Source organism: Agelaius phoeniceus, chromosome 16 (genome assembly GCF_051311805.1).
Source record: "Agelaius phoeniceus isolate bAgePho1 chromosome 16, bAgePho1.hap1, whole genome shotgun sequence".
Lineage (NCBI taxonomy): Eukaryota > Metazoa > Chordata > Aves > Passeriformes > Icteridae > Agelaius > Agelaius phoeniceus.
Window position 1 is genome coordinate 14,335,802 of NC_135280.1, and position 15,780 is coordinate 14,351,581.

The window sequence follows — 15,780 nt, forward strand, 5'->3', positions numbered from 1 at the left end:
ACAGGCACAGTTCAGAGGTGGACACAGGGGTGACTGCTTGGGATTTAAACCTGGCTTTAGGATTCCCACAGCACAACGTACAGGAGAAATCTCAAGCAAGGCAACATCTTCAGGATGTGTCTGGTGTCACATTAAAAATTCCTCACACTGGCAACAATTCCACTTCATGGAACAGGAAACAGCAGGGTTTGCCACAAGTTTGAAGCAGGGTTTTCCAGAAGTTTGTAAGGGCAAGCAGGAGCACCAGCTCCTGAGACACCCAACAAGAGCTTCAAGTGGAGTTGGATCAAGGACCCACCTCCTCTGGCAGGTTATTGAACTGGCATGGCCAAAAATGACACACTCAGACAGTCAAATGTCTGGACAAGGGGGTTTTAGGAATGGGCTCCATAGCTACAGATGAGGAGTTTATTCATTAGGAAAATTAAAAGACTCTATATACAGAGTTTTTAAACCAAGCACCTGACCCACCCTCTTTTATTGCAATATCCATGCACAAATAACACACCTTTAATCCACACCAGTTATTCAAATACCTGGTGATCTTTGCAGTACCTGTACTGTGCTAATGTGGGAGACTTTTATCCCCTGACAAAGGAAAGAGTAAATACTAAAGAGTAAAATGTCATCCTCATTTATCATGGTTCAGCTATATATTAATATGGAAATAACCAAATGTATATAAATCAAAACTTTCTTGAAAGTAAAGCATGATTTCCTTCAATTTAGGAGACAGGGTGAAGTCACACCAGGAGAAGAAGCAGCTCAGAAAATGAGAAGCATTTTTCTGTCCTGCAAGGTTCTAACAGAGCCATGAGCAGCTGCAGCACAGGGCTGGGATCCTTGCTGGATTTCCTGGACTGTGGCCCAGCCCTGAGTTCAGGCTGCCTCACCTTCCTTCCTTGACAAAGCACAGCCCCTCAGCCTTGTGGAGCAGGACAGCACACGTGGAGTGCCTTGTTGGGGTCCTCTGCTGTCACTGGGGGAACACAAACCTCACTGGGGCTCAGCCCCACTGCACCCTCAGCACCTGGGCAGCCCAGGCTTCATGAGCTCAGTGCTGCTCCTTGATCAGAGGTGCCTCAGCTTGCAAATGCAGTTCCAAGGATGAAGAACTCTTTCAATGATATCCAACACCAGCTACACTTCACAGCCTCACTCTCCATAAGATTATCCTCCAACAGTCATCACAGCAGGGTTGTAATTTTATAAATGCATTGGAAGGACAATAAAACCTCTCATAAACACTGCAGGCCATCCCTCTTCTGACCCCAAAAATCTGTGCTTATACTGTAACTTTTTGTGTTCGTTGCCCAGAGAAGCTGTGGCTGCCCCTGAATCCCTGCAAGTGTCCAAGGCCAGGCTGGGATGGGGCTTGGAACAACCTGAGGCAGTGGAAAGTGTCTCTGCCCATGGCAGGGGGTGGAACTGGATGAACTTTAAGGTCCCTTCCAACCCAAGCCCTGCTGTGATTCTCTGATTTTATACTGAATCACCTAAATACAGCAGCAAAGACTTTTGGAGCAACATTTTGCTTTACTTATATCAGTGAGTCATAGGCTACATTTAAAGCTGTTTTATTTAGACAAGCTATAGGCATGCTCAATGTATATTAGATGCAGTTCCTGAATTGTGCTCTGTATTTCCCTCACGCAGGCTGTTGTGTTACCATAACATCCCAAAGATGACATTTAACACAAACAACCACATTATTTCCACAAATCAATAATTCTGCTATTTAAAACCAATTTAATTCAATAATTTAAAACCGACCAGCTCCTCTTTGAAGTGTCACAATTCAAACTGTAAACTTCAACAAGTGCCATTTGAATTCAGAGGATTTGGTGTTTCAAAAGCTGCCCCAAACACTGGTGGGGCATGGTCCAACTCCTGCACTAATAAGCAGCACAAGAATTAACAAATCCTTTGCTCCAAATGAGGCAGACAAATAATGCCCCGTCAGCACAATCCCACTCCATTACAGCAGCAGCACCACTCACAGTGATTTATGACCCTCTTGGCTGCACACTTGGCTGTGGCTGATATTAGGATCATACAGCTCCCATCACAACCTAAATCCCAAAATACATAACTAATACCATTTCTGTAAGTGCTCTGCAAATACACTGCTTCAAAGAAACACTGGTGAGGATGGAAGCCAAGCAGGCAAATCTCCTAACTTGGAAAAACAAAATTTTAATCTGAATTTGAAGACAAATTCCAACTTTGTCACCTCCTGAAATCTTGGAAAGAATGAAATGCATAACAGATGTACTCCATTTTAAATATAGCCACATCACGCACGCGTTTTTTAGAACACACAGAAAACACTGTGCCTGATAAAAATGCCTCCCTTATGCTCTGATTCACTTTCAGTACCCCATTATGGACACAAAATCATTCCTGACTCCTAATCAGCAAACAGCCATGGCCAAACTGGCTCTACCTCCAAGCAGGGATAAGCAATAAAGCAAAAGGATCATCCCAGTGCTTCACCAGGGCTCAGAAACCAGCACCTTCCTGTCAGGATCCTCTGCCTTCACACTCAAAAATGGCATTCTTGATGTGCTGAACCCACCTTGCACTGCCAACAGGTAAATCCTCTGATGCTCCCTATTAAATAAAGCCAAGGAAAACCTTTAGTCAGAAGTGTCACCCAGTTCATGAACATGCAGCCATTCATGCTACAAGAATTAAACACGTTTTCCAAGCTGACAAACACCATCCAAGCATCTGATTCTGGAGAAATAACAGACTGCAGCAACAACTCGGATCATCTTCATATTAAAAAACATTCTAAGGGTGCACATAGTTACAGAAATGCTATATATACATATATACATGGGGAAAGAGAGAGTAGGGAGTGACAGGAGAAGGGGGAATGGTTTCCCACTGCCAGAGGGCAGGGCTGGATGGGATATTGGGAATTAGGAATTGTTCCCTGGGAGGGTGGGCAGGCCCTGGCACAGGGTGCCCAGAGCAGCTGGGGCTGCCCCTGGATCCCTGGCAGTGCCCAAGGCCAGGCTGGGCAGGGCTTGGAGCACCTGGGACAGTGGGAGGTGTCCCTGCCCAAGGTAGGGAAGCAGAATGATGATCTGCTTAGATGATCTTAGATGATCTTCAAGGTCCCTTCCAACCCAAACCCTTCCACAATTCTATGAACTCAACAGCTTTATGTAAAATTTTTGGACTTATTTGTGGAAAACTATCATGAAATATCAAATTAAAGCATCTGACACAGGTAAGAAAATATGACTTCAGTGAAGACTAACAGACCTTTTGTTTATTTCTGTATCCACAGAAATTTCCAGCAGCAGCAATGTTTCATAACCAAAGACATATATGTTACTTGAACATTCTCAGCAGAAAAATGCAGTTGCTGATCAAGGATTCCAGAACCTCGGGTGAGGCACGGGGTGTGTATGTTTCTCTTCAACAGTTTATTGGAATTATGAAACAACTTATAATAAATTTTCTCATCCTCACGTGGTATTTTTAAGAACACTCTCTGCTTCTAGATGATGCCACATTGCCAAGCAGCAAGTAGAACATTAAACACTACTCATATTGTCTCATTAGTAACTTACATGTGCATGAGAGAGAATCTCTTTCATAACATGGATCTTACTAGCAAGGTCAGTCCCAAACAGGGACTCAGACAGATGCAAACAACTTCCCAAAATCATGGAATGGTTGGGGTTGGAAGGGACCTTAAAGCCCATCCAGTGCCACCCCTGCCATGGCAGGGACACCTCCCACTGTCCCAGGCTGCTCCAAGCCCTGCCCAGCCTGGCCTTGGGCACTGCCAGGGATCCAGGGGCAGCCCCAGCTGCTCTGGGCACCCTGGGCCAGGGCCTGCCCACCCTGCCAGGGAACAATTCCTAATTCCCAATATCCCATCCAGCCCTGCCCTCCAGCAATCCTTGTCTTGTCCCTCCAGACCCTGGTAAATAACCTCTCTTCATGTTTCCTGTCAGCTCCCTTCAGGTACTGGAAAGCCACAACTAGGTCACCCCAAAGCCTTCTCTCAAAGGCTGAACATTCCCCACTCCCTCAGCATTTCCTCATAGGAGAGGTGCTCCATCTCTCTAATCAACTTAGTGACCTCCTCTGGACCCTCTCCAAATAAAAGCCAAGTTTTAAAATCTGGAAAGAGATGGGAAAAGCTGGAAAAGCCTTGGATCAAAGCCTGGTTATCTGCTGGTGCACAGCCACAGTGTGTGACACCACAGGGTCCCCATCCCTGCCCTGGAAGCCTGGGGCCACTTCATCTCCAAGCACAGGCTGAGTTCAGACCTGCTGGAAGCAGCTCTTCCCAAGCATCATGCTGTCTAAACAAAGGAAATTTGGAGCTGATGTTGTACCTGGTCTCTTTGCAAATAATGCCCTTCTAGAGGAACATTTCCTCATTACATCCTGCCTGTAGCACCACTCCTGTCAGGCCCTGAGCAATTCCAGGAGATTTATCTGCTGCTCGCTCGTCCAAGTCGGTCAGAGGTTAGAGACACTCAGTACCTACAGGACACACTTCAAATGTCCACTAAACACCACTTAAAGAAGCAAAGAATTTGATTCCAAGAACTACTGGAAACACCTACAAAAAAGCCTCCCAGGGAGATCTTCTGAAAACAGCACAACCAAAAATTAACTTCTACTCTATCTCTCAGGCACGTGCATCTGAGTCAAGCAGCAAAGCTGCACATTTAAAACTGAAAAGATCCCATTTCTCACTCAAACATCCTCATTTATTTAATGAACTTAAAGAATTAAGCATCCAACATCAGAAGTTGTTTTCATGCATTTCCCATGGTCTGTGTCAATGTTTCATAGCATGTTTTATTTCAATTACAGACTCTACCTTTTTTTGAGGTGGGTTTTGCTGAGGATTTTTTTTTAGCTTATTGTGCAGTTAAATGCAGTCAAACTACAGCCAATTTGTCCCTTCAAACATACAAATAATTATTAATATCAATGGTATTGTTTATCAGCTAGTTTTGCTTTCCACTTTTCCCCCTTTGTATTGAAGGCCTTCCCACAAGGCCTAAAAATCAGTAACACTGGAAGGAAATTGAATCTTTACAAACAGAGACAGCTGGATTTGGATGCTTTTGGGCTCCTTTCTGCACAGCCCCTTTGTCCCCATTGCAGTGGCAGGACCTCTGCTTTATGGAATCATGGACCCAGCAGGTGCTCTGGGAATTCCAGCCTGTGATGGCATCCACACAAACAGATTTGAGTTAACTTCAGCTGAAGGGGAAAAAAAAACCACCAAAAGGAAGCAAACTGCTCTTTAATGAGCAGATGATCAAGATGTTACTTTTCCTTTGTTTGCATGTTCCCATACACATTAAGCAGGCAGGCAGAAGGAAAGATCCCATCACCAAGCTAGTGGGCTTGATTCAGCCAGTTCTTCTGGACTGTGCCAATTTTGGAGATTTTAGAAGTAATGCTATTTTATGGCAGCAACGTGATTTCTAAATTTATCAAGTCAAGTTGAAGACAACAGTTTTATACGTGCAACAAGAGGAACATTAAGTGCTATCAGTGAAATAAAGACTTGCAATATAATCGTTATTTACATGGTTTGCCAAGAATTCCCACAGTAACTTACTGTAGCAAATAAAAACTCAAAAAATTTACAGGCAGTTCAGAGGGAGATTTTGATCCTGAGGGATGTTAGCTGAAGAAATATATCTAGAACATGTTGTTCCTCCACAAAGAAATTTCAGAACCATGAAAAAATACCAATCGCTCAAAGCAGGCTTATTGCTCAAGGTTAAAACATTTGGGGGGGCAAATGAAAGAGAATATTAATTTGGTAGAAACAATTTGGCTTGAAAGGGCAGCAAAGATTTCTGGGGTAGTCCAATACTGACAAATGCCTTCCCAGAACCACCTCAGCAGCCAAATCTGTGCTGCTGCCTAAGACAGAAGCCGTGCCCAAACACGACCTCTGAGGAAAGAACGAGCTGTAATTCCATGGTACACCCCCAATTTCGGCTTCTTTTCCAACTGCCACTTTATATTTTCACAAATTATTACTTGGAAGCAAGCAGCTACACTTTCAAACCCTGCATGGCTCCTCTTTAAATTGAGTTCCAACAATTCCCTCCAAACCTATGAAAGAGCCATCACAATAATGCAAAGTTATATAACAGAACCTGTTAAAATGTGTTAATGAGACTATATTGACTAGCTGGCTTCTCTGCAAAAGCAACTCCCACTGGAAGTTAAAAATTTAAAGGCTAGGAAATTTTTTTTTCTTCCTTTCTTTTCAAAGGACAGAAATGAGATTGAGAATCATCTAAAAATAGCTGAGAATTTTCAAGTGTCAGCTGTAACGGAAAGAGGAATGGCTGTCTCTCCTTACAGAGCCAGGATGGATGGAGGGAGCTTGTGATCCAGGATCAAGACAGAGAGCTTACACACAAACTGGAGATGGTAAGAAATAATTCCAATTTCCTCATTTTAATAATATTCCAGGACAATCTACAGCAAATTGAAATCCAGTGAAATTGTACTTTAAAACTGGTGAATGTAAATTCTTATATTCTTTGCCTACCAGCAGAAGTGAAGCACATATTGTGAAATAACAGCAAAAAGTTTTAAACAACCCATTCAAATAATGCATCCTCCTCATGACAGAAGATGAATATAAATGATATGTCTTTGACTTTGTTTTGTCTTTTCCATCAATCTTTTCCCCCAAAAAGCACCGTGTCAAGGCTCTTATTTAAAGAAGGCGATCTCTCGCATTTCAACAGTTCCCTACCTCTTGAGATTTTCTGATGTAAACAGGAGAAGAAAACTCAGATTTGCAATTGGTAGGGTAGCTGTGTACATCATGCACCCAGATTTGGGGTAGCCAAAGACAGAAATACAGGTCAAAGATCTGCAGGTGATCAAGGATGCAGCAGAAGCCACGGTGTCCCTCCAGTATGCCAGGACCTGAGATTTCTGCAGTGAAGCTCCACTGTGGCCATGCTCACTTCAGTTCCTGCAGGATGTAAATGTTTTAAGGTCTGTTCAAACTGTTCCTTCACCCCACAGTGTTCAGGGCTAAAGGGCTTAAACAGGCAGAGCTGCAACACCTGACAACCAGACCCTCACTATTGCATTGACTTATTTATTAACCAGTGTCAGGAGATGGGAAATTGAAATCAGAGCCATGTTGTTAAACCAAGTGGATGGTTAGGCTCCATCCCCTTCAAAGTGAAGAACCTTACATGAGTTCTAACTATGCTTATAAATTATTTTTCACTGTGTCCAGGAAATGAGCCTGTAAATCAGTTATCAAAACTCAAAGCCTCTAATACCACCATCCAAGTTTCCCTTAAATAATAAAAGCAGCTGAAGTGTGAGTATTTTTAATGGAGAGATTTTTCTACTTGGTTTTCCACAAATAAAAGCATGAGCAACTCAAAAAAATCTTCCTCAAAATTTGGAGAAATTGTGACCTTCCTGTCCAGGTCTGGCAGTACCTGCACATAAACTCAGGCTTACTTCGAGAAAAAGTTCTGTCATTTCATCAAGTCATATTTGGAAAGCTCAATAATCACTAGGTTTTCCACTGAGTTCTTTCTTTTGTTTATAGCTGTGAAAGACATCTTCAAAGAGTGAAGACTTGACAAGAACCAGGTTGAGCAACTGCAGTCACTATTTACCTCCTTTTCTTTATGCTATTACATGGTAAAATTACAGATCATGTCAAAATGTTAAATCAATGTAGAATTTGCTTCTCCCTGGCAATATGCCTTTGTGCAAATTACCTCTAATTATTATTCTTTATCTGTCACTGAATACTTTCTATTTTTAAATTACAGGAGTGAAGTCAACCTGTGTATGATATTTTATTTTCACTGTCACACATAAAATCGTCAACCTCACAACATGAGGTTCACTACCTTATGTCACACATAAAATCATGAACCTCACTACCTTAACAACAGTTTATAGGTCAGATTATGTAAAACTGATAAATTGACTGGTCACTACTATTTTCTGTCATGACCAGCACTCAAAATTCTGTTTGTGGGAAAGTAGAAATATATACAGATGCTTACCTAATTACCACTTTTTTAAAAAATGGACATTTGTTCTGTCTACTTTGGCCTGATCATCAGATCAGTATCAGAACACATGAAATCCAGAATCAGTGTGTCACAAAGCCAGCTCAATAAATATAAAAAGCCTGTATCTAAAGACTTGCATTTATGGAACACAATGAAACCAGAAATTGAACAGAAAGACCTGCACAGCATATGGCAAGACACAAGACAAGCACCTAAACCCCCTCATTGACTCCAAAACCCTCACTGGTTAAAGACTAAAGCTGCCCTTAGCCCCAGAGCAAAGCTGAATCTGCAGAGCTCTCTGCAGAGCCATCCTGCTGGCACAAGCACAAGCCTTCTAGATTTACACTGTGCCCAGCAGCCTGGGCTCAAAAAGCCAAGGGAAACTTTCATCTGATCTTTCATCTACCTCTGAACTTCCAGAAGCACATGACAGCTACAGGTTCTCTGTGCACAGAGCTGGTAAAGGACAGGGAGCCAGGGCAGGCAGGGCAGACTCCAGGGCTTGTCAGGGGTGCTCTCCTCTGCAGCTGCAGAGGGCAGGAAGGGAAGAGAAATTCAATTCTTGGTCTCTTCATAACTTCACCCAAGATTTTTGTCTTTCAGGAACACCCATGCTGTGTGTGAAGCAGCAAACATGAAGCAGCAGTGGGGTATGAAGTCACCAAGCAGAGCTGCAGCCCATGTGCCATGGGAAAAGCATCCCCTGGTCACAGGCTGCCACCCTGAAAAGAGCCAGGCTATTCATGGACTAAAGGGTTTCACCATTGAGCAGGCTGGGCTCAAAAAGCCAAGGGAAACTTTCATCTGATCTTTCATCTACCTCTGACCTCCAGAAGCACATGACAGCTACAGGCTCTCTGTGCACAGAGCTGGTAAAGGACAGGGAGCCAGGGCAGGCAGGGCAGACTCCAGGGCTTGTCAGGGGTGCTCTCCCCTGAGCAGCTGCAGAGGGCAGGAAGGGAAGAAAGATTCAATTCTTTCTCTTCATAACCTGACCCAAGATTTTTGTCTTTCAGGAACACCCATGTCCTGCTCCCTGCAACCCAAACATGAAGCAGCAGTGGGGTATCAAGTCACCAAGCAGAGCTGCAGCCCATGTGCCATGGGAGAAGCATCCCCTGGCTCATGGGCTGCCACCCTGAAAAGAGCCAGGCTATTCATGGACTAAAGGGTTTCACCATTGAGCAAAATGGTGATTTTTATAACCAATTTACTTATTACTACAGAAATATCTCAAATTATTAGTAAATATTAAAAGAAACACAGAGAACAGTGAAAGCAGCACGTCAGCTGGAGATCTCTGAAAAGCTTTATCAGGAACTGCTGGCCACAGGTGAACTGGTGGGTGCTCCTGCAGTGAGTGCTGTGTGCCACCAGCCCTGGCTCAGCCAGGTGACAGAGAGCACAAGAATCCCTCAGCATTTTCCCCATGATGAAATAAGGGATAAAATCAGAGAGAAAAGCGTGGCTGTATTATCAAGAGTACAGCAATAAAGCCACTCCTCAAGGCAAACTTTACAAGGAGATGTCTGGCTGCAAAAAGTTTGGGAATTATTTTGGGTATCAGTGCACACAGAGAGGCTCCAAATGAAATCTTGGTTCTGCTGTGCTGTGCCCTATAAACACAGAGAAAGCATTCTTGCCCCAACATGTTTATTTTGAGCACTCAAAAAACAAGATGCTGGTGACCCTGGTATTTCTGGAAGAGTTGCTGGCTGGTAAATAGCAATATTGTGACCTTCCAAGCAACAAGAAAGAGAAATGCAAACAACCAAGAAGAACAGAGCAAAACAAAAATATTTCCATAAGCAGAAGTTTTTCTATCCCAAGAGATCTCTGCCTCCAGAGCTCGAAAGGGACACATTAACCTGCGTTATGTGACTCTCAGTACCTCATAATCCTCAATAAATTTATTTGCTAGGAAGCTCTGCAAGACAACAGAAAAAGTGAACTGTCTCAAATCCTACAGGAAAATTATTATGGAAGATATAACTGAACTGATGACTGGGGTTTATCTGTGGATCTCAAAAATGTCACTGCAAAACTGCTCTCCTGCACTCCCTTCGTATCCAAGGGGATCAGGCACTTGAAAACAGGGGAATAAGGAATCTTAAAACATAGAGCAGTCAGAAATAGGCAAAATTTTTTTACAAGGCATCAGTGGGAAGCTCTCCTTGTTGGTTTCTCCTGGACACCATCTATTTAATTCCAAAGTCAGAAACTGGAGGGAACACACCAGGGCCTCCCTGCTTGCACTAAGGAGCCAAGGAAGCAAAGGAGGAAGAAAAGATATTCCCATCCTAAGATTCCAGAAAGAAATGTAGCTTTGCCTCATCTCCAAAACCAGGAAGAGCAGCACTAGGACAACTTGGGGCACATCAAGCTGAGCATTTCAAAGGGAATGGGGAGCAGGGTTTGGAAGCAGTTTGCCCAAGTAATTGCCCCCAGCCTGGCCTGGTGCACACTGCAGAGCTGTACCTGGACTCCTTCGGGGTGAGCCCAGCCAAAGGAGCATGCCTGCCTCTGTGGTGCTCCAGCCACAGAGGTGCTTTTGTTCCAAGACCTGCTCCAGGAGCAGTGTGAGGTAGAAGTCCTGAAGTGTGCAGAACATGGACATCGTGTGCTCAGCACCTCCTCCTTTTGCTCTTTGAAGAGTTTACTTGCTCCTGTTGACTCAGCCTCAAAGATAGCTCTGACTGCTGCAGCTCAGACAATTAAGAGATAATACACTAGACATACAGCATAAAAAATAGGATATAATTAAGATATCAAAGGTTGAAAGGAAGCTGAGAATTGAAGTACTGGAAGGGAAATAAAGCTTATGTCTGCTATCTGTACAGCACTTTTATACTTGAAGAGAGTACAGGGTATGAGATAATTAAACAACCACTACAAACTTCCTCTTCTCTATTGCTACTATCAACAGATTCTCAGGGAAAACAGTAAAGCAAAGCTTCCTAATAGCACCTCCATTCACAGAACTGAGCAGGTGCTTGGCAGAGATCAATTAATTAAGAGGTGAAATCGCAGTTCTCCTTATTAAATCTCAGAGCTGCTCCCTAACAAAACCCTCCCCTGCAGCAGATCCTACACACCAGCCCGTGGCACTGCTGTTTGATGGCTTTTATCATTGGCTTTGATGTGGTTTTTTTCCCCCTGATGGCATTTACCTGTAAGCTGAGTAATTTGGCTGCAGAACAAAGTTCTGAGGAAACAGGAAAAAACGGGCAGCTCTGAAGCACCCACTAACAACCACATCCCCTGAGGGTCTTGGCATGGGGGGAGCAGAGTTCAGTGTGCTACAAACCTGTGCCTAAGGGCACTCATGGCAAAGGTCTGCACACAGCCTGATTTCTATAACTGCACAAGACATTGGGAAGAAATGGCAGCTGATTACAGTTCTACAAAAAAATACAGAAGGGAAATGGGGAAAAAGCAAAGCCCAACCCATATTCCTTGTTAAAGTAATTCCTACCACATGCTCCAGCTGCTTTCGTAGCTACATTTCAGGGTAAGAAGAGACCATTAAATGTCAGTTCACAAAGCAAATTTCATCTTATCTAGACTGCATGTCAGTTTGTCCATCTGTAGTACCCTGGCTGAAGCAGGAGCTGTGAAAGGCATTCAGAGCTGCAAAATCCAAACCTCTGTACTGAGGAGGCAGAGCAGCCTGTGCCCCCTCAGGATAAATGGCAACCAAGGACAGAACAGAAGTCTGAGAAAGACCATGAAAAACCCACTGCTGGCATGTGGTATAATTGCTCTACACAGTGTTCCTGTGATCTCCTAGAAAATATAAACAAATAAATAAGAATATTTAGGAGCAGTACCATCAGTCTCCACAGCTAAGTTCATGTCAGTTTGGGATTAATACTGAGAACAGTAATAAATGCAGCAAAAATACTGAATTTTATTTGTTGCTACAACACAGCCTTCACACTGCATTTGCCTGTAAAGGTACATGGAAGGGGGAAATACCACAGGGCTGTTTCTCTACAACCTGTTCAATTTACTTCCATTAGAACAGCAAAATTCATCTTAGAGTAACAACGAGGTTACATCTTGTGCTGTTTTCTTGAAAGCACACTCCCACTGAAATCCATCAGTGTCAACACTTTCCAAAGAAATCCACTGAATTTGTATTTTTAGAAGCTAAGCAGAAAGCCCAAGCCCAGGGACACACAGCTGCTTCAGCCCTGTGGCTCCCGGGCACCAATGTCACAGCCGATGTCGCTGCTTGCTGGGAGGCTCTGCTGCAGCCCCGCTGCCGTATGCATGCAGACAGCTCGCTCACCAAAAATAAGTTTTTGTGTCACATCAAAACAAGCACCTGCCAGGGGCAAGCAGCTGCCACTGCCACCACTGCTCTGCAGTGCTGTCCCCACGTCCTTACTCACTGACCTTTCTACCACCATCCTGGCCTCCTTTTGTGTTTGTTGCCACAAATGTCTCCTTCCTCCATCACAATGCCAGTTTATGACTCCTTCGGGTTCTTCCACTCAGTTTTCCAGCTTACTTCATCAAAATGGGTACTTTTATAAGCAGAACAAATAAACTCACAGACCATACCAGGGTTCGTTACATATTCCACTCCCATTTAGACCCATCTGCTCCCCACCTTGGACTAGGAGCACTGCAGACAACAATCTCTCTGTGAGACAAAGGCACGGCACTGGAGAGACACAGCTTTGACAAAAGAGGCAATTAAATCCTCAGCTCGTACAATCCTCCTGCACGCGCCTCTAAGCGCTGCTAGAAAGCAGCCAGGAGTTTCGCTTCAAAATGAACATTGTAAAAAAATGAAAATCAGACTCTGAACCAAGGGGAACTGAAGGATCCTTCATTTTCTTCTCCAAAAGGCAAATTTGCCATTTCATCCCCAGATCCCTTGAGCTGCAGAAATGAGAGCATCTGCCAGCTCACTGAGCCACCTGAGTAACTTTTTCCAGCCTAACTCCAAACTGCAACAACTTGCCATATCAAACTGCCAAATCTACAGTGCTCATTTCTTTCTGTGAATCCAGCTGTCATTTTTCCCAAATGCCTTCTCAGTCCCAACTCTCCTGATGCCAAAAAAACCTTTTCACAGATATACATAATTTTGCAAAACACATATGCTCTCTGTATGGCACATGAAGTCAATTAACAAGTTTACTTACTGAATTAAAGGATGACACACAACAGTAAAACAAAAACCTCTTGCAGACAGCAAACACATGAACCTTCTCCTCCCTACAAGGCAACACTCTCAGAAGGAGCGCTGAGTTTCAAAGCCTATGTTGAGTACCACAGATGATCTTTCACGCTTATCTCCCTGGCATCTTTTATTCTGTAATCCCCCCGGTGTTTGTGATCATCAGCACACTGAGTTAAACGTAAATCACGGTCAGCAAGCACAGAGCAGGCACTGGGGCAACTCTGTTCCCTCACAAAAGAAAAACAAGCGCAAAATAAAAGCACGTACCTTTTAACTGGTCGGCTACCACGCTCTGACCGACGCGCTCAACCACCTTCCCATCCTCCATTTCATAGCGATCATCCAAATATTTGGCAGTAGCTTCCGAAATATGGACCTTCCCAGCCACCCCGAGCTGCTCCATCAGATTGGCCAAATTGACATCGTTGGACCACACATCGAACTTGAACCTCCTCATGCCCAAAATGCCACACAGGACTGTCCCGGTGTGAACGCCGACTCTCATGTTCACCATTTCTTTCTTCTCCTGGCAGAACTGCTCGATGGCTTTGATCATCCCCAAGCCCATCTCGATGCAGCAGTAGGCATGGTCTGCCCGGGGCTCAGGGCAGCCGGCCACGCAGTAGTAACAGTCTCCCAAAGTGCTGATCTTCTCACATTTAGTGTCCTCACACAGACGGTCAAAGCGTCCAAAGAGGTCGTTCAGGAGTCCCACCAGGGCGTGGGCTGATTTGTTGGCGCTCATTTTCGTGAAGCCAACGATATCTGCGAACAAAATGCTCACTTGCTCGATCTGCTGCATTTTAAAAGGACGGAATATTATGGGGGTTTTCTGTATGGAGGGCTTCTTCTTCCTGTTTTTGGGGCTCGAGGTGGAATGACGTTTGATGGAGTTTTCACTTTCATCATCCCCCTGCTTCATTAAGTCATCGGCTATTATTCTTGGCATAACAGAATGAATCATCCTCTCTTTCAGGGCTTTTTCCACTTCCAAGTCTTTTCCATGCATGATGGATTGCCCCACTTTCAGGAATGTGCTTCTTGATCTGACTTCGGACATGATAAATAAATGAATACCGATGGCGTGGATGCAGATGTGCAGGAAGGCTTTACTCAACAGCTCCCAGTAAACCGCACCAGCTCCCAGAGGTGTGAAACAGTTCTCATCACGGAAGTGATAACCAAAGGTCTCGAAGAGGACCGAGTACGACAGTCCCAGGAACAAGCTTAAATACAGGGGTAAGTGCATCACTGTGTAAAGCAACAAGAGCACTTCAATACACATAGAAAAACTGCCCACTTGAGAAAGACAAGTGTCCGTGGGATCTGCCGGGAGAGTCCGGTTGGACATGTCACCACTTCCTGAGACAGGCTTCAGAGCCTGGAACTGCGGAGCGAGGGTCAGAGCAAACACCAGGAGGGTGAGTATCAGCGAAGTCCATACGTAATGGCGGGCATAAGTCTTAGTGAAAGTGAACACAAAAAAAGCTACACATACCAGAAGGAAGCACAGAGCCGGCACCATGAAAACAATCTGTTTCTCTCTCATGTGTATGCCGAAGTAGATGCCCCAGAGCAGACAGGCCACGCCAATGTAGAAGAGGGCATAGCGAAACCTGCGCTGGGTCTGCGGGAAGCATCTCTCCATACAAGCCTCCTCCAGGTTATTGGAGTCGAACTTGGGGTTCCACCACTTGGAAGAGGCCCTCTCGAAGAGCTGCGGCAGCTTCTTCTGCCGGCGGAGGCCGGAGCCAGTGCCGCCCGCTCCGCCGGCTCGGCGGGCGCCCCCCGACTCCCCAGAGCTGCAGCTGGAGGAGATGCTGTACTTGCAGTGCTTGGAAGAGGTGCAGCCCTGGTGCTGCTTGGGGTTGATTTTCACCGTCACGCTGTTGCTGTCCCCGCTGGAGTCGCAGCTCACCTCGGTGCTGTGGTGATGCAGCAGCTGCTGGTGCGGTGGGGAAGCCATGTTGTCAATTCCTCCTTAAGAGCCCGCGCCGGACTTGGGTCTCTGGGGTTGCCGAAGCCACCGGGCTCCTCGCAGAGTCGCCTCTAGTCTCCTCCAGTCCCCGCCGCGTAGGGGCGGCCGGGCAGCGCCGCGGCGATCGGCCGCTCGCCGGGCTCCGCACACTGCGCGCCGGGGCAGCCCCGCATAGTCCCCTCGCCTGGGCCGAGCCGGGCCGGGGCTGCCGCCGCCCGCCGCTGGCCCCGCTCCCCCGCAGCCCTCCCGAGGCGCGGGGCGGGCGGGCCGCTGGCTCAGCCCCGCGGGGGGGACGCCGGGCCCCCGCCGGGAGGGGACCGCTCCTCCATGTCGGCTGCAGTCGCCCGCCGCTTCCTCCCCGCACAGCCGCCGACGAGGGGCCGCCTCCCGCCCTCAGCCGCCCGCCCAGCCGGGACGGCAGCAGCAGCCGCTCTCCTCTGCTCCGCCCGCCCGCCCGTCTGAGGGGAGGAAGGGGAGCGCGGGGACGCGCTCAAGCGGCCGCCACCATCTTCCTCACGGCGCGGGGGGGG

The 15,780-nt window shown here is 45.9% G+C and overlaps 1 protein-coding gene across 2 annotated transcripts in view; it reads right to left on the minus strand.

The window, feature by feature from the left end:
• Positions 1-15,758, minus strand: part of ADCY9 (adenylate cyclase 9) — an 86,435-nt gene extending 70,677 nt beyond the window's left edge. For both annotated transcript variants that reach the window (XM_077186982.1, XM_054643311.2), the window contains exon 1: positions 13,540-15,758. In XM_077186982.1, the coding sequence (XP_077043097.1) occupies positions 13,540-15,238 (1,699 nt within the window). In that variant the 5' untranslated portion in view covers positions 15,239-15,758. The remainder of the gene's footprint in view (positions 1-13,539) is intronic.
• Positions 15,759-15,780: the final 22 nt, after the last annotated feature.